Source organism: Gadus macrocephalus, chromosome 7 (genome assembly GCF_031168955.1).
Source record: "Gadus macrocephalus chromosome 7, ASM3116895v1".
In the NCBI taxonomy this organism is placed as follows: domain Eukaryota; kingdom Metazoa; phylum Chordata; class Actinopteri; order Gadiformes; family Gadidae; genus Gadus; species Gadus macrocephalus.
In genome coordinates this window covers 19,243,347-19,260,796 of record NC_082388.1, presented here as the reverse complement: position 1 = coordinate 19,260,796, position 17,450 = coordinate 19,243,347, and the positions used below count along the sequence as shown (strand labels likewise).

Below are 17,450 nucleotides of genomic sequence, written 5' to 3'. Positions count from 1 at the left end.
TTAGCAGATGCTGCCATCCATATGAGACGCACTACTACTATTTTAGTTTACTATTCCCATAAGGCTACAAGGCTTAAGATGTTATGGTGCCTGCACTCAGGATCACCTCTGACAGAGCCACACAACCAACCTTAGCACGCTCGTGGGCACACAGACAAATGTGACAACCTTAAACGGAGCCTGAGAAGACAGACTCTCATCTGTGAGGCCGCTGTCTGTCCGTCACACAATGGCCCCGGAGCTCTGGCTCTCCGGAGCCATATGTGAGCGATGAGATGGCCCCCCCAGGAAGCTCATGAACACTTCATAACCCGGAGACAAAGCTGCCTGTCTGCTCGGGCAGTGGTGGCTGCCCTGTGCCACCCTCCTCATCCTGGGAGCTCTGTCTGCTGGCTCACGCCCGTAAAACAATAGCTAAGCTGTGTGCCCCGGGATGGGCCCTGCTGTGCCTAGCGGACACATTATATACGTGTATATTATGTGTATCATTGCGTTCTCTATGAAAAGGTGGATGGGTGGACTTTACAGATTGAGACATCGGAGACAAACATTTTAAACCGTGTGTTTTTCTTTTGAGAGTTTTTTTTTTTCCAATACTGCTGGGCTTTAGCATCCATGGATGTTGGAACAACTATGTTATGCTACTCAAGAAATTATCCACATGCCGTAACATTGGAGCTGTTGTTGTGCGTTCGCGCATTACAAACACATGGCTACATTCCCCTTCCACCACGGTGACCAGGGAGCACTGATGTCTGGCAATTGGACCATGAAACCTTAAAATCCAGTCTGTTGGACACAATTACTAGTGAAACAAAAATAATAAATGAACTAATACGCACATCAAAGTATTATGTTAATCATTTCATCTGAAATGTAATGCAATATAGTGTAATCAATTGTAACATGAAGCAAGCAGGAAATCACAAGATGTGATGCACATTCAATGATGTGATTTACATTGCATTACAAATTCCAGTAAGGGCTATCTGGCAAAAGCATCCTGTTTATGTTTTGGAGGCACATACCTTCAATCAATTGACTTTAATAGTCCGTAAATCAAATACAACCAAGAACCATTCACTGTCTACTTCCCATAAACATGAACACCCCCAAGGAGCGATTTTTCACCTGGCATGGGTCAAATGCGAGAGTCATTCAATATTTACACATTGACAAATGATTTCCTCTCAGCACCAAACACCAGCCAGTGAGGTCCCTAATCTTGCCATCACTGGCAACTGGCCTGGGCCTTTTTGTGTGCAATGCTGTGGGAGGCAATTCCCGCGTGGGCATTGTTCCTGAGTAAGCGCTTGCTGGGAGTACAAACATGGGAGGATAGAATGTAAGGTCGCCTCACTTGTGACCATGTGGGGAGAAACTGTCACAGGTGAAGGAAAGCCTGCACAGGCGTGGGTTGGGGGGGTTCAAGGGTCACTTTCCCAACGCCCCTTGTTTTGAAAGCCCAGGACTTAGTGGATGGAGATGGAGAAAGCCAACAGGCTGTGTATCTAATCACTTTCACATCGGGTTGTGTATTAATAGCTTTCCTCCTGAAGTTATTCGTGAAGGAATTGCTAAAAACCTTTATAAAAAATGTGCCTGCTATCCTCAAAATGCATATAAGAAAATCACAGCTCACATTGAAACATCAAATATTTTACGTGTGTGTTTTAAAGCAGTTGTTTACTCCTTTTGGTAAAATAACTCCCAACCCTTTGACTCGTCAAAGGGTGGAGGCTCTGGTTCTGCTAAACCCGCATACCAAACTCATGACACTCTGAAACTTTCTGGAACACAGACAACCAAAAGATGATTCATGGCTTTTTTTCCTGAATTTCACGAGCAACCGTTCCTCCCCACCTGCGCTAACCGCTGTGAGTCAACACATGAAGTATTGAAGAATCTAACACAGAGACATCAATGACGCGAAATTTACAAGCAGAGGGTAGATACCCGCTGCCCACGCATCCCCACCTACCCCAACAATCACCCCACGCCCCCCCTTAGACAGCAAATGTGCCCAATGTGCATACCTTCGCCGCAAATAGTTTGCATAGGCAGCCTGAGTGGTTGCGCGGGGAATGCTCGCGCCAAACAGCAACAGCTGGGTGGGGATGGGGTAGAGAAAAAGCAAGAGAGAAAAAAGGAAAAGGAATAACCATCTGATGCCTCATGCCTCCCATGACCTCCCAGCCCGGACCGTCACCTGCTCTGGAGGGGGGGGGGGGGGGGCAAGAATGCTCCAATGGGTTTCCGTGGGAAATACCAGACGCATGCATTACAGCCCACCGGCCTACCAGAGCCGCCCCATGCCAAGCCCCCCTGTAGCCTGTCCCTGTGTTGTGATGCCGCAGCCTGGGTTATGGCGACCCACCGGGCTCATAAAGAAAGTGACACAGGGCCGGAGGCTGGGCCGATGTTACAGCGGGGACTCTGTTGTGGTAGAGAAGAAAAACGAAGGGGAGCGCTTGTTTTGGGTTGAGGGGGACAGCTGCTGATGGTCCTAAAGTGAGTGCTCTTTCGTCTCTAAGCCTGTCAGACGATATTTTCGTCTGTACCTGCTCTCAAAAAATCCCCTAACACACACTTGTAGAGGTCAGCTAGTACATGTTTTGTAGAGCCCCTTTGTACACACTTTTCAGCCCTTGCTTGATCCACCACTGGAAAGAAAATAAACAGTGAATACTGTTGAGATCAAAGAGCCTGTTCTGTGTGTAAGGTCTATGCGAAATAATAAACCCAGAGTTGGCCAAACAAATCCACAATCCGAGACAGGGTTAATATTACTACATTGTTGGTATCTTGTTACATAAAAAGAATTTGATCAGTATAATGGCGGATACTATTTTTTTTTCTGTGTAGTTTAGAGTCGATTAATATTATCCCTGCCAGCCATGATTATTCCACCAGTTCAAGGGAACGGGGTCACCAGTGAGCCCCTCCCGTGTCATGGCCCAGTGGGGGAGAAGGGCAGGGCACAGGGTGGGCCTCCCAGCATAACACACTGGCTCCACAAGAAGCCCACTCATACGTCACAACAAGCACATGTTTTGCACGTATTACCGTACCGTGTCTTTTTCTACTTGTGTCTCAAGAGCGGAATACCAGCGCTTTGGCCACTGGTGGTATTTTGTGGCCCGTAAACAGTTGGCCCCTAGGCACTGCCGGAGGGCCCCCACAGACAATACAATACACACAGACGATCTGGAGTAAGGAGACGAGTGGAGAGATGGAGAAGGAGAAAAATGTTGTTTGGACAATTCCACATGAATGACCCTGGTGGGGGAGGGACGTGGGGAGGGTTGGATGGACGGATGTAGTGGGTGGGTTCATTAGGCCCAGTGCGTGTAAGACTAGGGGGGCCATTAAGAGGCACTTGTTACGCCAAGAGATGGAGCTTCTCACTGCAATGTGTGCTGGAATGGGGTTTATGAAACCATAAGATCATTGTTCGAGCCCGAACCGGATCAAACCAGAATGGATGTCAGATTCTGAGGGGAGTTCTGGGACAAACTTTGAGGGTGGAGTGGGGTGAAGTGTTTGTGTGTGTCAGGGTGTGTGTGTGTGTGTGTGCGAGTTAGGGAGGGGTACATTCCACTGCTTTGCACTTCCCCATCCACAAAAGACACACATACACACACACACACACACACACACACACACACACACACACAAACACACACACACACACATTCACACAAACTGAGCTCCCATAAACTTTACCCCCGCTGACTGAAAGCCTTTTGTTCCGGTGTTTTCTACTGTTCTTCTTTATTTTCTCAATGAATTATTTGTTGCCTCTTTGCTTTCATTCGCTGAATATTTTAGGAGCAACAGATCTGTGCACCCCCCCCCATTATTCCTTCTAGAGAATAACAATGAAACATGGTTCGGTTTAGAGGGGACAGTGTTTGGTTGTTTTCTGATATGGAGGAGCACTGCCTCATGCACGTGTTTTCACTACCTGAACAAACAAGGCGAACTTTGGGCATTTACGTCATTTTTTCATGGTCCAACTTCTCTTTGATTTTCGTGCAGAACCGCAGTCGATATTTCACACCAGAATTTGTCCACAACAAGCCGAGGGAGCAGTACTTTCTTATATTAAAAAATAGCCGGGTGTGACGGTTCCCCTTTAAGGTGGGAACGATACAGACTGCAGGGACTGCTGCAGAACATTACTGTGGCCAGATGTTGACATTTTACAGATGCCTTTGCTTGTGATTCAGGCGGCAATTAGCATTTAAAACTCCATACAAGTCTAATTCAATTCCACAGGGTTTCATCTAACCATGAAGCCTTTTTCACCGCAAGATTGCCAATGGAAGTAGTTAATGTGTCAAACATGATTACTACAATTATTGGTCCATCCGTGAGTCCAACCAGTTCCGTTCAATGGCAGTGAATGGAAGGAAATGCTCAGAATGATCACGAGACAGTGGATTATGGGAGAAAGTGACAGCTGATAAAAAACACCTGCTTCTTGGTTAACACCCTTTTAAATACAGTACTTTAAAAGTGACAATTTTAAATGGTGTTCATGACCGTGAATAAGATAACATTGAACTAATTTATAATAATTGCAAATATATCTTTCTCTCCAACTTTCACATCATTTAATTGAGCATTTGCCTCCTTATATAAGGCTTCTACAACTACCACCTCCACCACCGCCACCTCCACCACCACCACCTCCACCACCACCACCAACACCACCACCACCACCACCACAACTACTCATATTATTAATAATGAATTAATTCTGTTCAACTTACATCTCCATACAATGTGTTTGCCTTGTTTCTCACTACTCAATATTCAACAATGAACCATGTGATGGGAGCATGTGGTGCGGCCGCGCGAGGAGGGCCCATGTCCGGATGGCCCATGGTCGGATGGCCCATGCTCGGATAGCCCATGGTCGGATGGCCCATGGTCGGATGGCCCATGGTCGGATGGCCCATGGTCGGATGGCCCATGGTCGGATGGCCCATGCTCGGATAGCCCATGGTCGGATGGCCCATGGTCGGATGGCCCATGGTCGGATGGCCCATGGTCGGATGGCCCATGCTCGGATGGCTTAGTGGGGCCGTTCAGGAATCTAGGATGAACTCTGCTAATGACCACTGTATAAATACGCCTGGACTAAAACAGGAAAAGGAGGAGCACCGAGCCAAAGGAAATGGCGACGAAGGGAGATAAGTCAGGTCATTTAGGGCTGGACTCAACAAAAAAAATGCGGAATGTCGAGCGGCGCGACAATTATGTTTAATTGTGAGATTGAGAAATCCCTCTTCCTCCAACCAAGGATGTGAAAACAGCTTTGGGAATGCTTGCTTAGATTACAGTATTAAACATGTTCCGTGTGGCGGCCCACGGCCTCTGCAGCTAAATTTACAGTCCAGTCCCTCTTGCTCTGATTTAAAGGCAGCTAATATAAAATGATCGAGTAAAAGGTTGAGAAATGCCCAGCATTATTTTTGAGTCATAAAACAAAATCCATCCGACCCCCCTCCAAATTACTTTCAACTCCCCCCCCCCATCCCATTATCTCTCTCCCATTCTCTCCCCCCCCTCCATCCGTCGCCTTCCGTGACGCTGCGAGCTAGCAGAAGCTCATGCTACAGCCGGCGTTTCTGGGGCCTGGAAGCAGCCCACCGTGTTACAAACTCGTCACCTATCCCTGGCATCCGGACAACTATGTCAGGCATTCACTCGTCCAAACCATGCCCTTGCACACTTGTGGCAATTGGCCGCATCGCTCTCTCTCTCTCTCTCCCTCTCTCTCTCTCCCTCTCTCTCTCTCCCTCTCTCTCTCTCCCCCTCTCTCTCTCTCTCCCTCTCTCTCTCTGTCTATCTCTCGTTCTCTCTCAATACTATTCTTCAACATGGTTCATTACAAACTCCTTTAAAAGCCCCCGATCGCGTGCGCAGCCATGATCTTTCTTGACAGATCCTAGGGAACCCATTATGACCCGTGGATCACCCATGTCAGCACTCTTTAAGAATTTACTTGTGTTCCATCCAATAACTCTGTGGACATGATGGGGTGTTTTTCCTTCTTCTTCACACAGCTGATTGTTAGGTTTTCATGGCGGTGTGCCAAGAGCACTCCAAGCTAATGCCTCAGTGGTCACCTTGCGTATTTCATCGATTGGCCTCACACCAAGGCATTAGCTTAATGGTCATTCATTACAGCGTATCAATTGGAATATGTTTTTCTAGGAAGTTTGTTGAAAACACGCAACAAGCACAAACCGATGACCTTTTCAACCCAAGGCGTCTTAAGCACTAAGTAGCACAGAAGGAGCAGCCCACTAAGGCCATATGGCCAGATGGTTTGGTTACAATCCGCAAACACTATCTGGCTAGTCAGCTGAATGCACATTGCAATTCTAATAGTAGCAGTGAGGGGGTATGCTATCGATCCCAGCTTTCAATCTGTAGGGTGATTTACACAAGAAACAATTCTGGTACACTGGCCTGGCTAGCGTTGCAATGCACATCTTTAGTACAATAAATAAAGAAAGAAAGAAAGTTATGCTGCTTCAGCACTTCTTGCTGGTCACAAGTGCACTATATAGGGGTCCTGTGAAATCCTTACACATAGAAACTAATTGTGGAATATGGACCTAAAGGAGAAGATGTTAGTTAATAATAATGTAATATTTGAATGGACCTTAAATCTGACCTGATAAGCCCAGAGGCCGGGAAATAATTTGTGATAGGACGGCAGTCATCAGTGACACATATTTTCTGAGCTAAACTTGAAGGTGTTGAAGCAAGATGGAGCCTGATTGGACGCAGATCGCGATGCTGCTCATCAAGGATTTTCAGCTTCAAACTTTGCAATACTTTCTACAAAATCAGAATCAACATCAAAACAGCAACTAATAATAAAAGGAAAAGATCCCAGTGGTAGCCTGAAACATTGCCCCTATTCCAAACTCACTCCAACAGAACACAGTTAGTCATTCTGGTAAGTCTCTTTGGATGACCACCAGGATTTCTGTGTCACTTCTGACCACAAGCACTCTAAAACCCCTGGAGTAGAGCGCTGCTGAGTTCTTCTTTCAAGACACACTGCTGCAACCAGCCCAGGCCTTTACCCCTGGTTTGTACCTCTCGGTCGCTCTACCAGTGTTCATCTCACAGTCCCCATCTACCCTATGGCAAATAGAGTCTCAAGATATAATAAATTATACTTTTTAATTATACCCATTTTACTTTTCTTTCTCTCTGAGCACCATACTTCTGAAAGTGTTCTCAGCATTGAGAGGACATTAGACCCCCATTCAAAGAGCATGTCAGTTATAGTCCTCTGTCATTAGGATGAGTCTATGACGTTTGACCTTCTTCATACACACTGCGCTGTTTATTTTAATTTGCGGCTTCTTGCATTGGAATACACCCTGAATAAACAGAGTTCCCAAAGCTTTGACAAAACATGATACAAATTTGACGTTTGAAGTCGAATTTCTGGAAGCTCCTTAACATAAAAATGTAACTGACATCTCTCTGATGAACCTATTTTTCTGAAGCACAACATCACAGATATGACCAAACATGAAAGCAAGCTTGGGCGGATGATTGTGGAATATGCAAGCTCTCTTTCTTTCTCAGTAGCGACTGTATCAAATGCAAGCCGTTTTGAAGGCATCTGTGGCTCTGGGCATGGTTAGTCTTAATTAAAAGAATGTTAGTCTACTTCCTAATGACAGAGCTGTCGACTCCAGTCACTGTGAAATTGTTGTCAAATTACAAATGACACAAAAAAATAAAAGCATATCTATGGTGAAATAATATACTTTATCTAGCCAAGATGGTTCTGTTATATTAGACGGTGAAAATAAAATACTTCAGGGGGGGGCAATTGATAAATGAATGAAGTATTATTTTGCCAACACAGTTCTGCGTGAAATGGCTTACTGGCAAGGCTGTAAGCAGAGTAATTGGCCTGCCCCCAGGAGCGAGAGGTTATAGAATGTGGGTTGTTTCCCAGGTAACACCACACAGTCAACGCTGTGTTTGCTGCTTTACCGCAGAAAGAGCATTCTAACTCTCTGCCTCATTATTCTGCCTTTTAATCAGTGGCTGCTTATCAACGCACTGCAATTCCATTACATCATGGTTTTAAAATTTAAAATTTAAATTTAAAATTGTCATTCAGATGAGCTGGGGGGGATGATTGGGAATAAAATCTGAAAAAGGAAATCCCGATCCTATTTCAGATGAAACACGGCTGTTTATTTATAAACATGCCAAGAAATCTCTCCTAAGAGCAAATCCCTTTTCATTCCACGGCAACCTGGTAAATATCAGCATGCTTTCTTTCCGGTGTTTAGATGAAGACTGCTCTAACTCTACGGAAATCTGTGCACCCTGCTTTCTCTCACATGCACACGCGGTCCAAAATAGCCACGGATCGAGCAGTGTCACATCCAGCCTGTTCAAGCCTCAACACACTAAATACCTGTGGGTTTAGTATTTGATTTATTCATTATGCTGGGTCGGCCTTATCCAGGTATCACTACATGTTCTCCTGCTGAGTCTTTCTGTTATGGCGTACCCTCCTGCAATTGATGAGGTTATGTTAGCTATTCCAAACTCCAGATTAAAAAGAGATTTAATGTTTTCAAACTGAACAACTAAGCAAAAGTATTTTCTAAGCGTCTTGAAATGAGTACAACGCAGTGATTTAATGAGGTTTTATGAGGTTTATGAGGAGGAGAAATAAACGAGAAATAAACAAGGCATCATGATGCATGACGCTCTGATGACCGCTGCTACCTCTGAATTGTTGCGCCGTATATCTAACATCGACGCTGTGGAATGAACTGTGACCAAACACCTGAGGTTATCTTTCAGGGCTATTTTTAGACGCCCACTGCCGCTTGTTACAGGCCTCCCGGTAAACAGTGGATGAAACCAGAGCGATTATCTGGTTATGACTCTCAGCGCCGTGGAGCTCTGGCCCCCGGGTGTCGGCGGCTCCAACCCCCCCCCTCCCCCAACCCCCCCCCCCCCCCCCCCCTCGAGATAGAGCAGCTCTCACTGGCTCCAACGTGTCATCAACCAGGCCCTCTAATCATCTCCCTAAGCCGACGGCCGGCCCGACGTCTGATCGATGGCGACTTGTTTTTCGGCCAATTGATCGGCACGGGTTGGTCCCCAGCGATCACAGGAACAGAGGAAGGAAGAAATGAAAAAAAAATACATGGTCCCCCCGAGGGACCATGTGATGACTGAGGGAGATCATGAAACAGTAAAGGCACCCTGAAACTACCCTTAACTCGGGTGGCCACAGCCAGGCCATCTCAGAGATTATCTACTAATCTAGAGTAGACTAAACAAGCAATAATGATATCTTGGCAAAACAAACATGGCAATTTGGTTGGGCTATTGAGGAAGGGACGTGTTTCCGGGCCGCTACATTACACAGGACATGATAACAAATGGTATTCCTTCGCGTAAATCTCGCTGGTGCTTTCGGCTGCCAAGCAGTTTGCTTCAAATACTTTTTTTTTAAGGGTGTATGCCCGATACCTAGTCCTTCCAGACTCTCTTACTTCATTTCATTTGCAATGAGTTTTGCAGTCTTGACCTACTCAATTGACAAACGTTAACTCACTTGAAGGCGGGTGTCTGTTGAAGTTTAAAACTATTGGATCTGCCCAGTGCCACTCTGGATCTGCCATAACCAATCGCTAACGTTTGGCCGGGAATCACGTTGCGCGCAGGCTGTAAACAAACCAAACACTGTGCGTGAAGATGTCCGTCAACGAGAGTTGACTTTAACGTCATTGATCTCAGCCACTCTGTTCGCTGATTGGACGCAGAAAGTTTGGACGGAGAAAACCCACTAACATACCGCAGACCCAGACCTAGTACTGAAGGGAAATCAAAATTGAGAGGAAGTACTTAGGCGGGCGGAGCCAGGCTACCCAATACCCGCCCTGTTCCATAATGACCATATATATTCCATTTTTTTTCTGGAGCAAGTGTTAATATTTTCATATCGAGTCGATGGACGGCTTGAAACGCCCGATGCCCTGGTTAGGGCTCATGACCAACGATCCTCCAACATGGTGGTGTTATTGACATTTGAAACATGCACATGCTTGCCATTTCTGGAACGTGAGAATGATGTCTTTCACCCTGCCCATCTGGGGCAGCTTATTGCTGTTAGAGGGAAAAACTGATAAAAGCAAAAGGGGTCTGTAATCTCTTGAGTGAATGTTACCATGTTAATGGATGTCCCTCTCTAGAGGGGTGTCAACCAATGCACCAGCAAGCTTTCTAAAACCAACCTCAACAAGTGAGACTTTGTTGACCTCTTGTCTTTACAAGTCCCCTGCTTCCTGCTCTTTAACCGCACGCAACACAGACAGACAGAGGTCTCTTTTAAGAGCGTAAGAAACAGGTGGGTACTCATTGTTATTCAGCATACACACACCCAACTCAACATGGCCGCCTCTAACTCCATGTGTTTTCCGTTCAGGAATGCTGCATTTGCTGTAAATGCCTGCGCAGGTTTTTTGGGAGGGACAGCTCAGCCAGCGTCGGATATTTCTGGTCAAGTCGACCAACGCAGCCCCCCCAAACACCTCCACCCACGGCTTCTCAGCTGTTTCAGGTCATACCACAGCCTGGGCCATGTGCTGCTTCTGCTTTGTATCAGCAAGACTGTCATGGCACTGAGACTCAAATAGATAGAAGCGTGCTGCTCACTAAAATGACAACACCCACCCCCAAAAGTTGCTTCCCTAAGATGATCATGTCATGTCAGGTCATGATATCAGTTAAGAGGCTTGTAAAAGGGCAGCAATCCTGATATCTAACCACAATAATGAACTGGTGAGGAAAATTTGGCCTCCCAGTCCTTGTTGATAATCAGCCCAACTACCAGGCCATTTTGTAACAGGCCTTTGTGATGTATACACAAAGTGAAAAAAACCTTCCCAACGCTTTGGCTCTCGCAGAAGCCAACCATGGTTTATGTCGTGGTGGAAGCAATGTCGCGCGTCGAAGGGACTCCTGAAGGTGTCTTCTTGCTTTCAACCCTGTGTTGACTTGTCTCTTTAGCTAACACATCAGTGCCGCGTGTGTGCGGGACTCGCCCACTGGGGGCCAAGCATACCTTCTTGGGAGCACCCACTGAACATTTGCTCACCGATTCTGGGGTTGGGTAGGGAATCATCCGACAACTGGCAGCCTTGGCACGGAGGGAGGGAGGGAGGGAGGGAGGGAGGGAGGGAGGCGATATCAGTCAGTGCCTATCCCCCCTGGAGGAACACCAACCTCCTGCCATGCCAACTACACCGCACCATACGGCTATGTGCTAAACCGTGAGAGCGAGCGGGAGATAGACAGCAAGAGAGAGGAGTTGCCCCTCGCTGCCTGGCTTCCCTTTGGAGCAGATAAACAGTTTTGAAGCACCACATTTTTCAGATCCACTTAGCAGTTGAGAAATGTTATCCAAGAAGCGCCGTGGGTATCTCTGGAGGAGCAGAGGATTATAAACTCTATCGCTTTCTATGTCCCACTCTCTCTATCTCCTCCTGTCTTCACGCTCTCTCTACCTTCAGTCCCTCTACAACACTGTGCAATGTCGTGAGTTGTGAGGAAGTGCTCTTCGTGGCGTTTTCAGAGATATCCCTTATCTAATCTGTTAGGATAAGATAAGCAGACTTCATTCCGGGGCCCAAATGAGCCCAAACAGAATTATCATAAGTGCCAATTTAGCGAAAGTAAAGAGAATTACTTGTCTTAAATATGTCGGTGGGAAAGTCCATGGGAAAGCTCAATATCCAGAATCAAATAAATATGTTTGAAGTTATTTTGGTTTACGAAACTTATTTAAAAGGCGGCCAACAAGAAGATGGAAGAAGATTGCTGTAGAGCCCCCTAAATATCCGCCTACATGTCTTCCTTAAAAGACTCTCAGCAGTGCTCGCAAAGGTTTATATTAGCACATAAGCTAATCCCCTTTGAGCATCTTCCAAAAGCACACATATTTTGGCAGGGGATTCCTGGCAGACATACTGCAGAGAGAGCGTACCACTTTTCTTGGAATGTTTTTCAAAGTGTAAAGATCCAGGTGAGCCCCAAAAACAATGGAAAATGTTCAAGTGATCCATTACATCAGAATGGAAAGTTTGCAGACTCACAGATGCCTCCCTTTGTTATGTTTGTGTGTGTATGTGTGTGTGTGTGTGTGTGTGTGTGTGTGTGTGTGTGTGTGTGTGTGTGTGTGTGTGTGTGTGTGTGTGTGTGTGTGTGTGTGTGTGTGTGTGTGTGTGTGTGTGTGTGCGTGTGTGTGTGTGTGTGTGTGTCTGTTGTGCATGAATATTGATTTGAGCAACTAGTGAGGAGCTATGTCAGGCTATGTTTAGCCATGCCATGATGGGGAAGGGCTGCATGCTTACTAATGACGCAGCAGCTAGCTAAACATGGGAAAGAAAAATTAGAAGCACTCTCACACACAGACACACACATATATATATACATACATAGACATAAGTCGAGAATGTGCACGTCACTTGAGTGAAGTGTCAAAAAATAACCCACAGCGAATTAGCGGTTTTATTTTTACACATCATTACCACATTTGTGAAACATGCAAGAAAAGAATTACGATCAAAGCTTTGCTAGAGGAGATATGTGGAATTCACATGAAAATCAGTACATAGAAGTAACTATGAGAACCAATTAGTAATTCACTGCTTGGTTTGTGGCCAGCTTTGGTCAGTTTCAGAGCAGGTTGTAAAGCATGTCTAGCTCAGCAGCACTGTGGCCAGATTAAGCCTGGCTCTAAAGACAGTGGTACTGGCCATGGGCCAGCCGACGACATGACTAAGCCCTGGCCAGAAGAGACAAAAGAAATTCCTAAATCTTAGTCGACCCGATTCATCCCCCTGAAAATGTCAATTGTGCTGTCACCGTGACTTGTTTTCTCTCTCTCTCTTTTTTTTTTTTTTTTTTTACAGATTTACCACGGGTAACGGTACGTTAACCGGCTACTAAAATGTATCGGTTGAAAAGGAATGTGGTGTACTATGTCTAGTGAGACACCAGCAACAGGTTTTAAATGTCTTCCACCGCCAGCCTTAATTAAAATCAGATACTTAAGCCTGTCCACACACACACACACACACACACACTGTATGTTCTGAAGTCAATGCTTAACTGCTTTTCTTTTTGTCTGTCTTTTAAACCGTTCTTATTTAGACCAGTCAAAAGAGAGACGCCACCACCACATGTGGTGCTATCCCCTAATGGTCATTATTAATGCAGTAACCACACATTCAAACACATAGGTGGTAACATTGGATGAACAGAAACTAATATGCAGTTTTGTAGGCTACTGATGTTTTCAGAAATCAGGATTATATAAGTGACAATGCAAACTCTCTTCCAACAGAAAAACGTCTCTTAAAATTGGAAATGTATGCAAAACTTAGAATATAATAATATGCTAATTAAAAGAAATGAGCAAATGTATAAAAATTAACCTTTAACAAAAAACCTTGTTCGATTCGGAATACTGAGTCCATTCATTATTTTTGTAATTGCGAGACAGAATCAAAGCACAGCCAGGCCTTCCCCTCGCAGTCGATAAAACCAGACACTTCAGACCCAGAATACCAGGATTTATTGTTTGTTCTGAAATGGTTGAGGCCGGGTAGAGGGGGTTAGGGTTAGTTAGTTAGTTAGACTGCATGCTGTGGCCACATTGGCTCCTCCCGCAGACGCTCGTTATTCCCCGTTAGGAAAAACTGTTATTTCGCGGCACTTATTTCAACACAGCTCATCATCATCCTCATCATCATCACGCTCGTCCTCATCTTCATCACAATCTACCACACTTGATGTAAACAACACTGCGAATATTTATAGCTGAATTCTAACTGTAAGCTCGCTCACTCGTCCAAACTTTACAAGCCTAAAGGAAACTTTTCTTTACAGCGCACATCAAAAGCGTGGAAGTCGTCCAGACTCAAAACGAACCCGAAAGAACGAACATGAAACAGGGAAACAGCGAGCGAGCAAACCGTAAGGACGCACGAAGCATTTCAAACAGACCGTCAAACACACCAAAGTCACCGAACTAGTGGGGACGAGCTGTCGAACTGGAAGGGATTCACGGAACAACGGGGTTCGCAAACCAAGGTCTGGATGCGCGCACTTTACAATATAGAGGCAGCCCCCCAAGAACCCACCACTAGTATCAGTCAGATAAATGAACTGATTGTTAAATACATTATAAAGTAGATTTAGTTCCAGTCCAAAGGATTGAGTGATGCCCGATAGTTACTAGTTGAATGAGACCGTTAGCTTCTGTCGCGGAATCTAGTTTTGTGAGTTCGGTATTGACAGAACGAGTATTCGTAGGACCGCCAGAATGAGATGAGGACGTACACCTTTACTTTACGACAAATGTTACTTACAGTGAGTTGAGAACAGAATCAGGACGCAAATCAGACTTCTTATCGCCATCTTCGTGTCGATGTGTTCTGTTTAGCTGTACATGCGCAAAGTAGCCTAAAGAGCTTTGGAGTGGATGCAGCGAGGGCTGGTCGGATAGAGGCAGAGGGAGGGATAGAGCGAGAGAGGGGAGGGGAAGAGGGGGTTGGGGGAGGGAGGAAGGGAGGAGGAGGGGGGTGGATCTATTATATTAGGTTTCCATAGCTACCGAAAGCATCACTCACGGAGACAAGAATTTATAGTTGACAAGATGTGGGAGGTTTTACAACGGTAGCCTTAGGTGGAAGAGCTGCAAAGCTCAGATAGGAAACCAAAAGCACAGTTGTATTTGCACCTTATTAAATAAATCAACAAAGTCACCCGATGTGTAGGGGAAAAGTCCACAAGTAGTCGGCACTGTTCATATTTGAAAATCCCCTAAAGCTATATTTCACTGGAATTATATTTATAGTTAAAACAAAAATGGAATCCTGTCAAATATATTTTGCAGTTGTCAATCTAAGCATAATGATACGAATAAAGCTTATGAACAATGAAATTGAATTACAGTCACAAAATCTGTCATAAATAGCTTTAAATATTCCATGTTTCATACTAATTTACATGCATGCTTGTTCTGTTTCTTTTGATGTTGATCCCATTTTTAAATTAATATATTAATCTGTCCCGAATTTCGAATGCTACTTCTGCAAATCCTTTAAGAAACATCATCAATTCATCTTGATCAAATATTTAATTAAAAAGACTCAAATAACATTAAGAGTGTGGAACATATGGGGAAACCCTTTGGACACCAAAGGGCAAAACAACATGTCAATGGCACTACAAATTCAACACAACATTGTTGCGTTGAACATGTTGAGTTAAACCGTTATGTCTTTTGAGCTTGTGAACATGAACACAGGTCCTACATTCAAACACACACAGGCATGAGAAAAATATTTATGAGTCATACACTTTCATGCAATTTCTTAAGTTATTAGCCCCTCTAAATATAGAACAATGATTATGTGAGCATGCCTTGTATTGCATAACAGATGTAAATCAGTAATTCAAACAAACAATCTGCAATAGCTTTATCAGGCAAAGTTAAAGTTGTAGTATTAATTAAATCTAGCTAATAATAATGTATTGCTTTACGTCCCTGCGATGCATTGAAAACCATGCACGAAACAATACGTAAACAGTGTTTAGTGGCATCAACCTTTGCTACTATTGAGCTGCAATCTATAATCCCTGCTGTCAAACAAATTACTGTTTTATTGGCTGGAGGCCTGAGGGCCCATCATATGAACTGCGGTTGAAAGATGTCATGTGATAAAACAAATGAACACAACAACCAGAGCGAAAATACATGTAAAAGTAACCTAACTGTCACTTATTATACAAACAATTATTTTTCTTAATTCGAGAATTTCCTTACATCTTACTTTCTAGGTAGGATAATGTCTTACAAACATGAACTTGATCGAGAACAGCCTTCAAACATTCAGAAGAAATCATTCAATCAAGAACAACAAATATATATTACAAACCACAGAAACAGGATTTCTGGTTCAATCAACATACATGATAATCTACCAAGAAGGGCACTATTGTTTCTGGATTGTGTGTATTAGTCAGAGGCTTAACTGGGTTGCCACTGATCATAAGCAATGATAAACACAGCATAGCTATAGTGTAGTTGTATCGTTAGAGGCAGCATTTTTAACCCATGAATTACTCTTAAGGTTGATAAGACCCCAGTTTGTTTGGCAGGATGAAGACTCATTGGGCACGCTCCCCCAAAACAAATAAATACAATTAATTTATTAATGTAAGTATACATTTGTTTCTAAACGGATAGAGAACATATTTGAAGAATAAAGATTACCAATTCATTCAGCTCCATCTTTACTCTATCTTTACGTGGTATAACATTTCAGTCGGCAAGAGTTTGGTTAATAAGGCATCTCGCCCTACTTGTTTGCCTATGGAAAGGTCATCCCTTAATGACCAATGCTGGTTACTTATGAAGCCTCGGGTTTGCTGAGGATGGTAGTCCTGTTCAGATTCAGCCTCTAGTCAGCTTTGAGTAGACGTTACAGCGGTTTATTCAATTCTGTGATTTACTTTTTATGGGAAGAAAAAACAATGTATATTAGGATTTGCTTAGAATGCTCTTTGCAAAATGACTGAAGAAGGGTAATTACAACAACAAAATAATTAAAATGAAATAAAATAGATAAAGTACTAAGCATGTTGCGTCTATGGACATAGATGCAACCCACATCATAATGACTTGTAAACCACACGCTAATTATAAGTAACATCCAATCAACCCCTCCTCCCTCCAATTACTGTGCAAATGAGATGCTAGAGAAACTACTAGACACAACGGTTGCTATCATTGCTACCAGATTGCCACAGCACTTTAGACATTGAAGGGATAACATTTCTTTGCCTAAATTTAAAAAATTGACAGAAGCTGTCTATAATGGTAATGTTATGTAAGTAAAACAATAACGCTTTTCTTTATTGATGTCACATATATATTATTGGGCCAACCATGCCAAATAGACTGACTGAGCTGAGGTTGTTATTACGTAGAGAGGACATAGCTTCGCTTGAGCACATTCAGTCCAATTAAACCTCAGTTTGTCTGTAGGTGTGATCACACCTACAGACCATTCCTGTGGTCAGGATGGCAGAAAAATACACATTGTTTGATGTTTCCTCTTCCTTCGCTAGATTTCCCACAGCCTTGTTACGGATGAAACAAAAGCCTTTTGGTGACCCCCTTTATTTCTGTTATCATTCATTTTTTATGAGTTTTTGATGTTTTGAAAGCCCTACTCATCTTAAAATCCTGTTTTCATATCTTTCTCTCTGCTTTGTCAACTTCAGTTTTAAAACCAATAAAATAAAAATGCGGATTTCTGTGCACTGTCTTTTTGGATTCCTCTGAAAGCAAAACAGAT

The 17,450-nt window shown here is 44.0% G+C and overlaps 1 protein-coding gene across 1 annotated transcript in view; it reads right to left on the bottom strand.

Moving 5' to 3' along the window:
* The window catches only part of jam3b (junctional adhesion molecule 3b), a 35,993-nt gene extending 21,381 nt beyond the window's left edge, over nucleotides 1-14,612 (bottom strand). The window contains exon 1 of the mRNA XM_060057187.1: nucleotides 14,454-14,612. Within this exon, the coding sequence (XP_059913170.1) occupies nucleotides 14,454-14,502 (49 nt within the window). The 5' untranslated portion in view covers nucleotides 14,503-14,612. The remainder of the gene's footprint in view (nucleotides 1-14,453) is intronic.
* Between the last annotated feature and the right edge of the window lie 2,838 nt (nucleotides 14,613-17,450).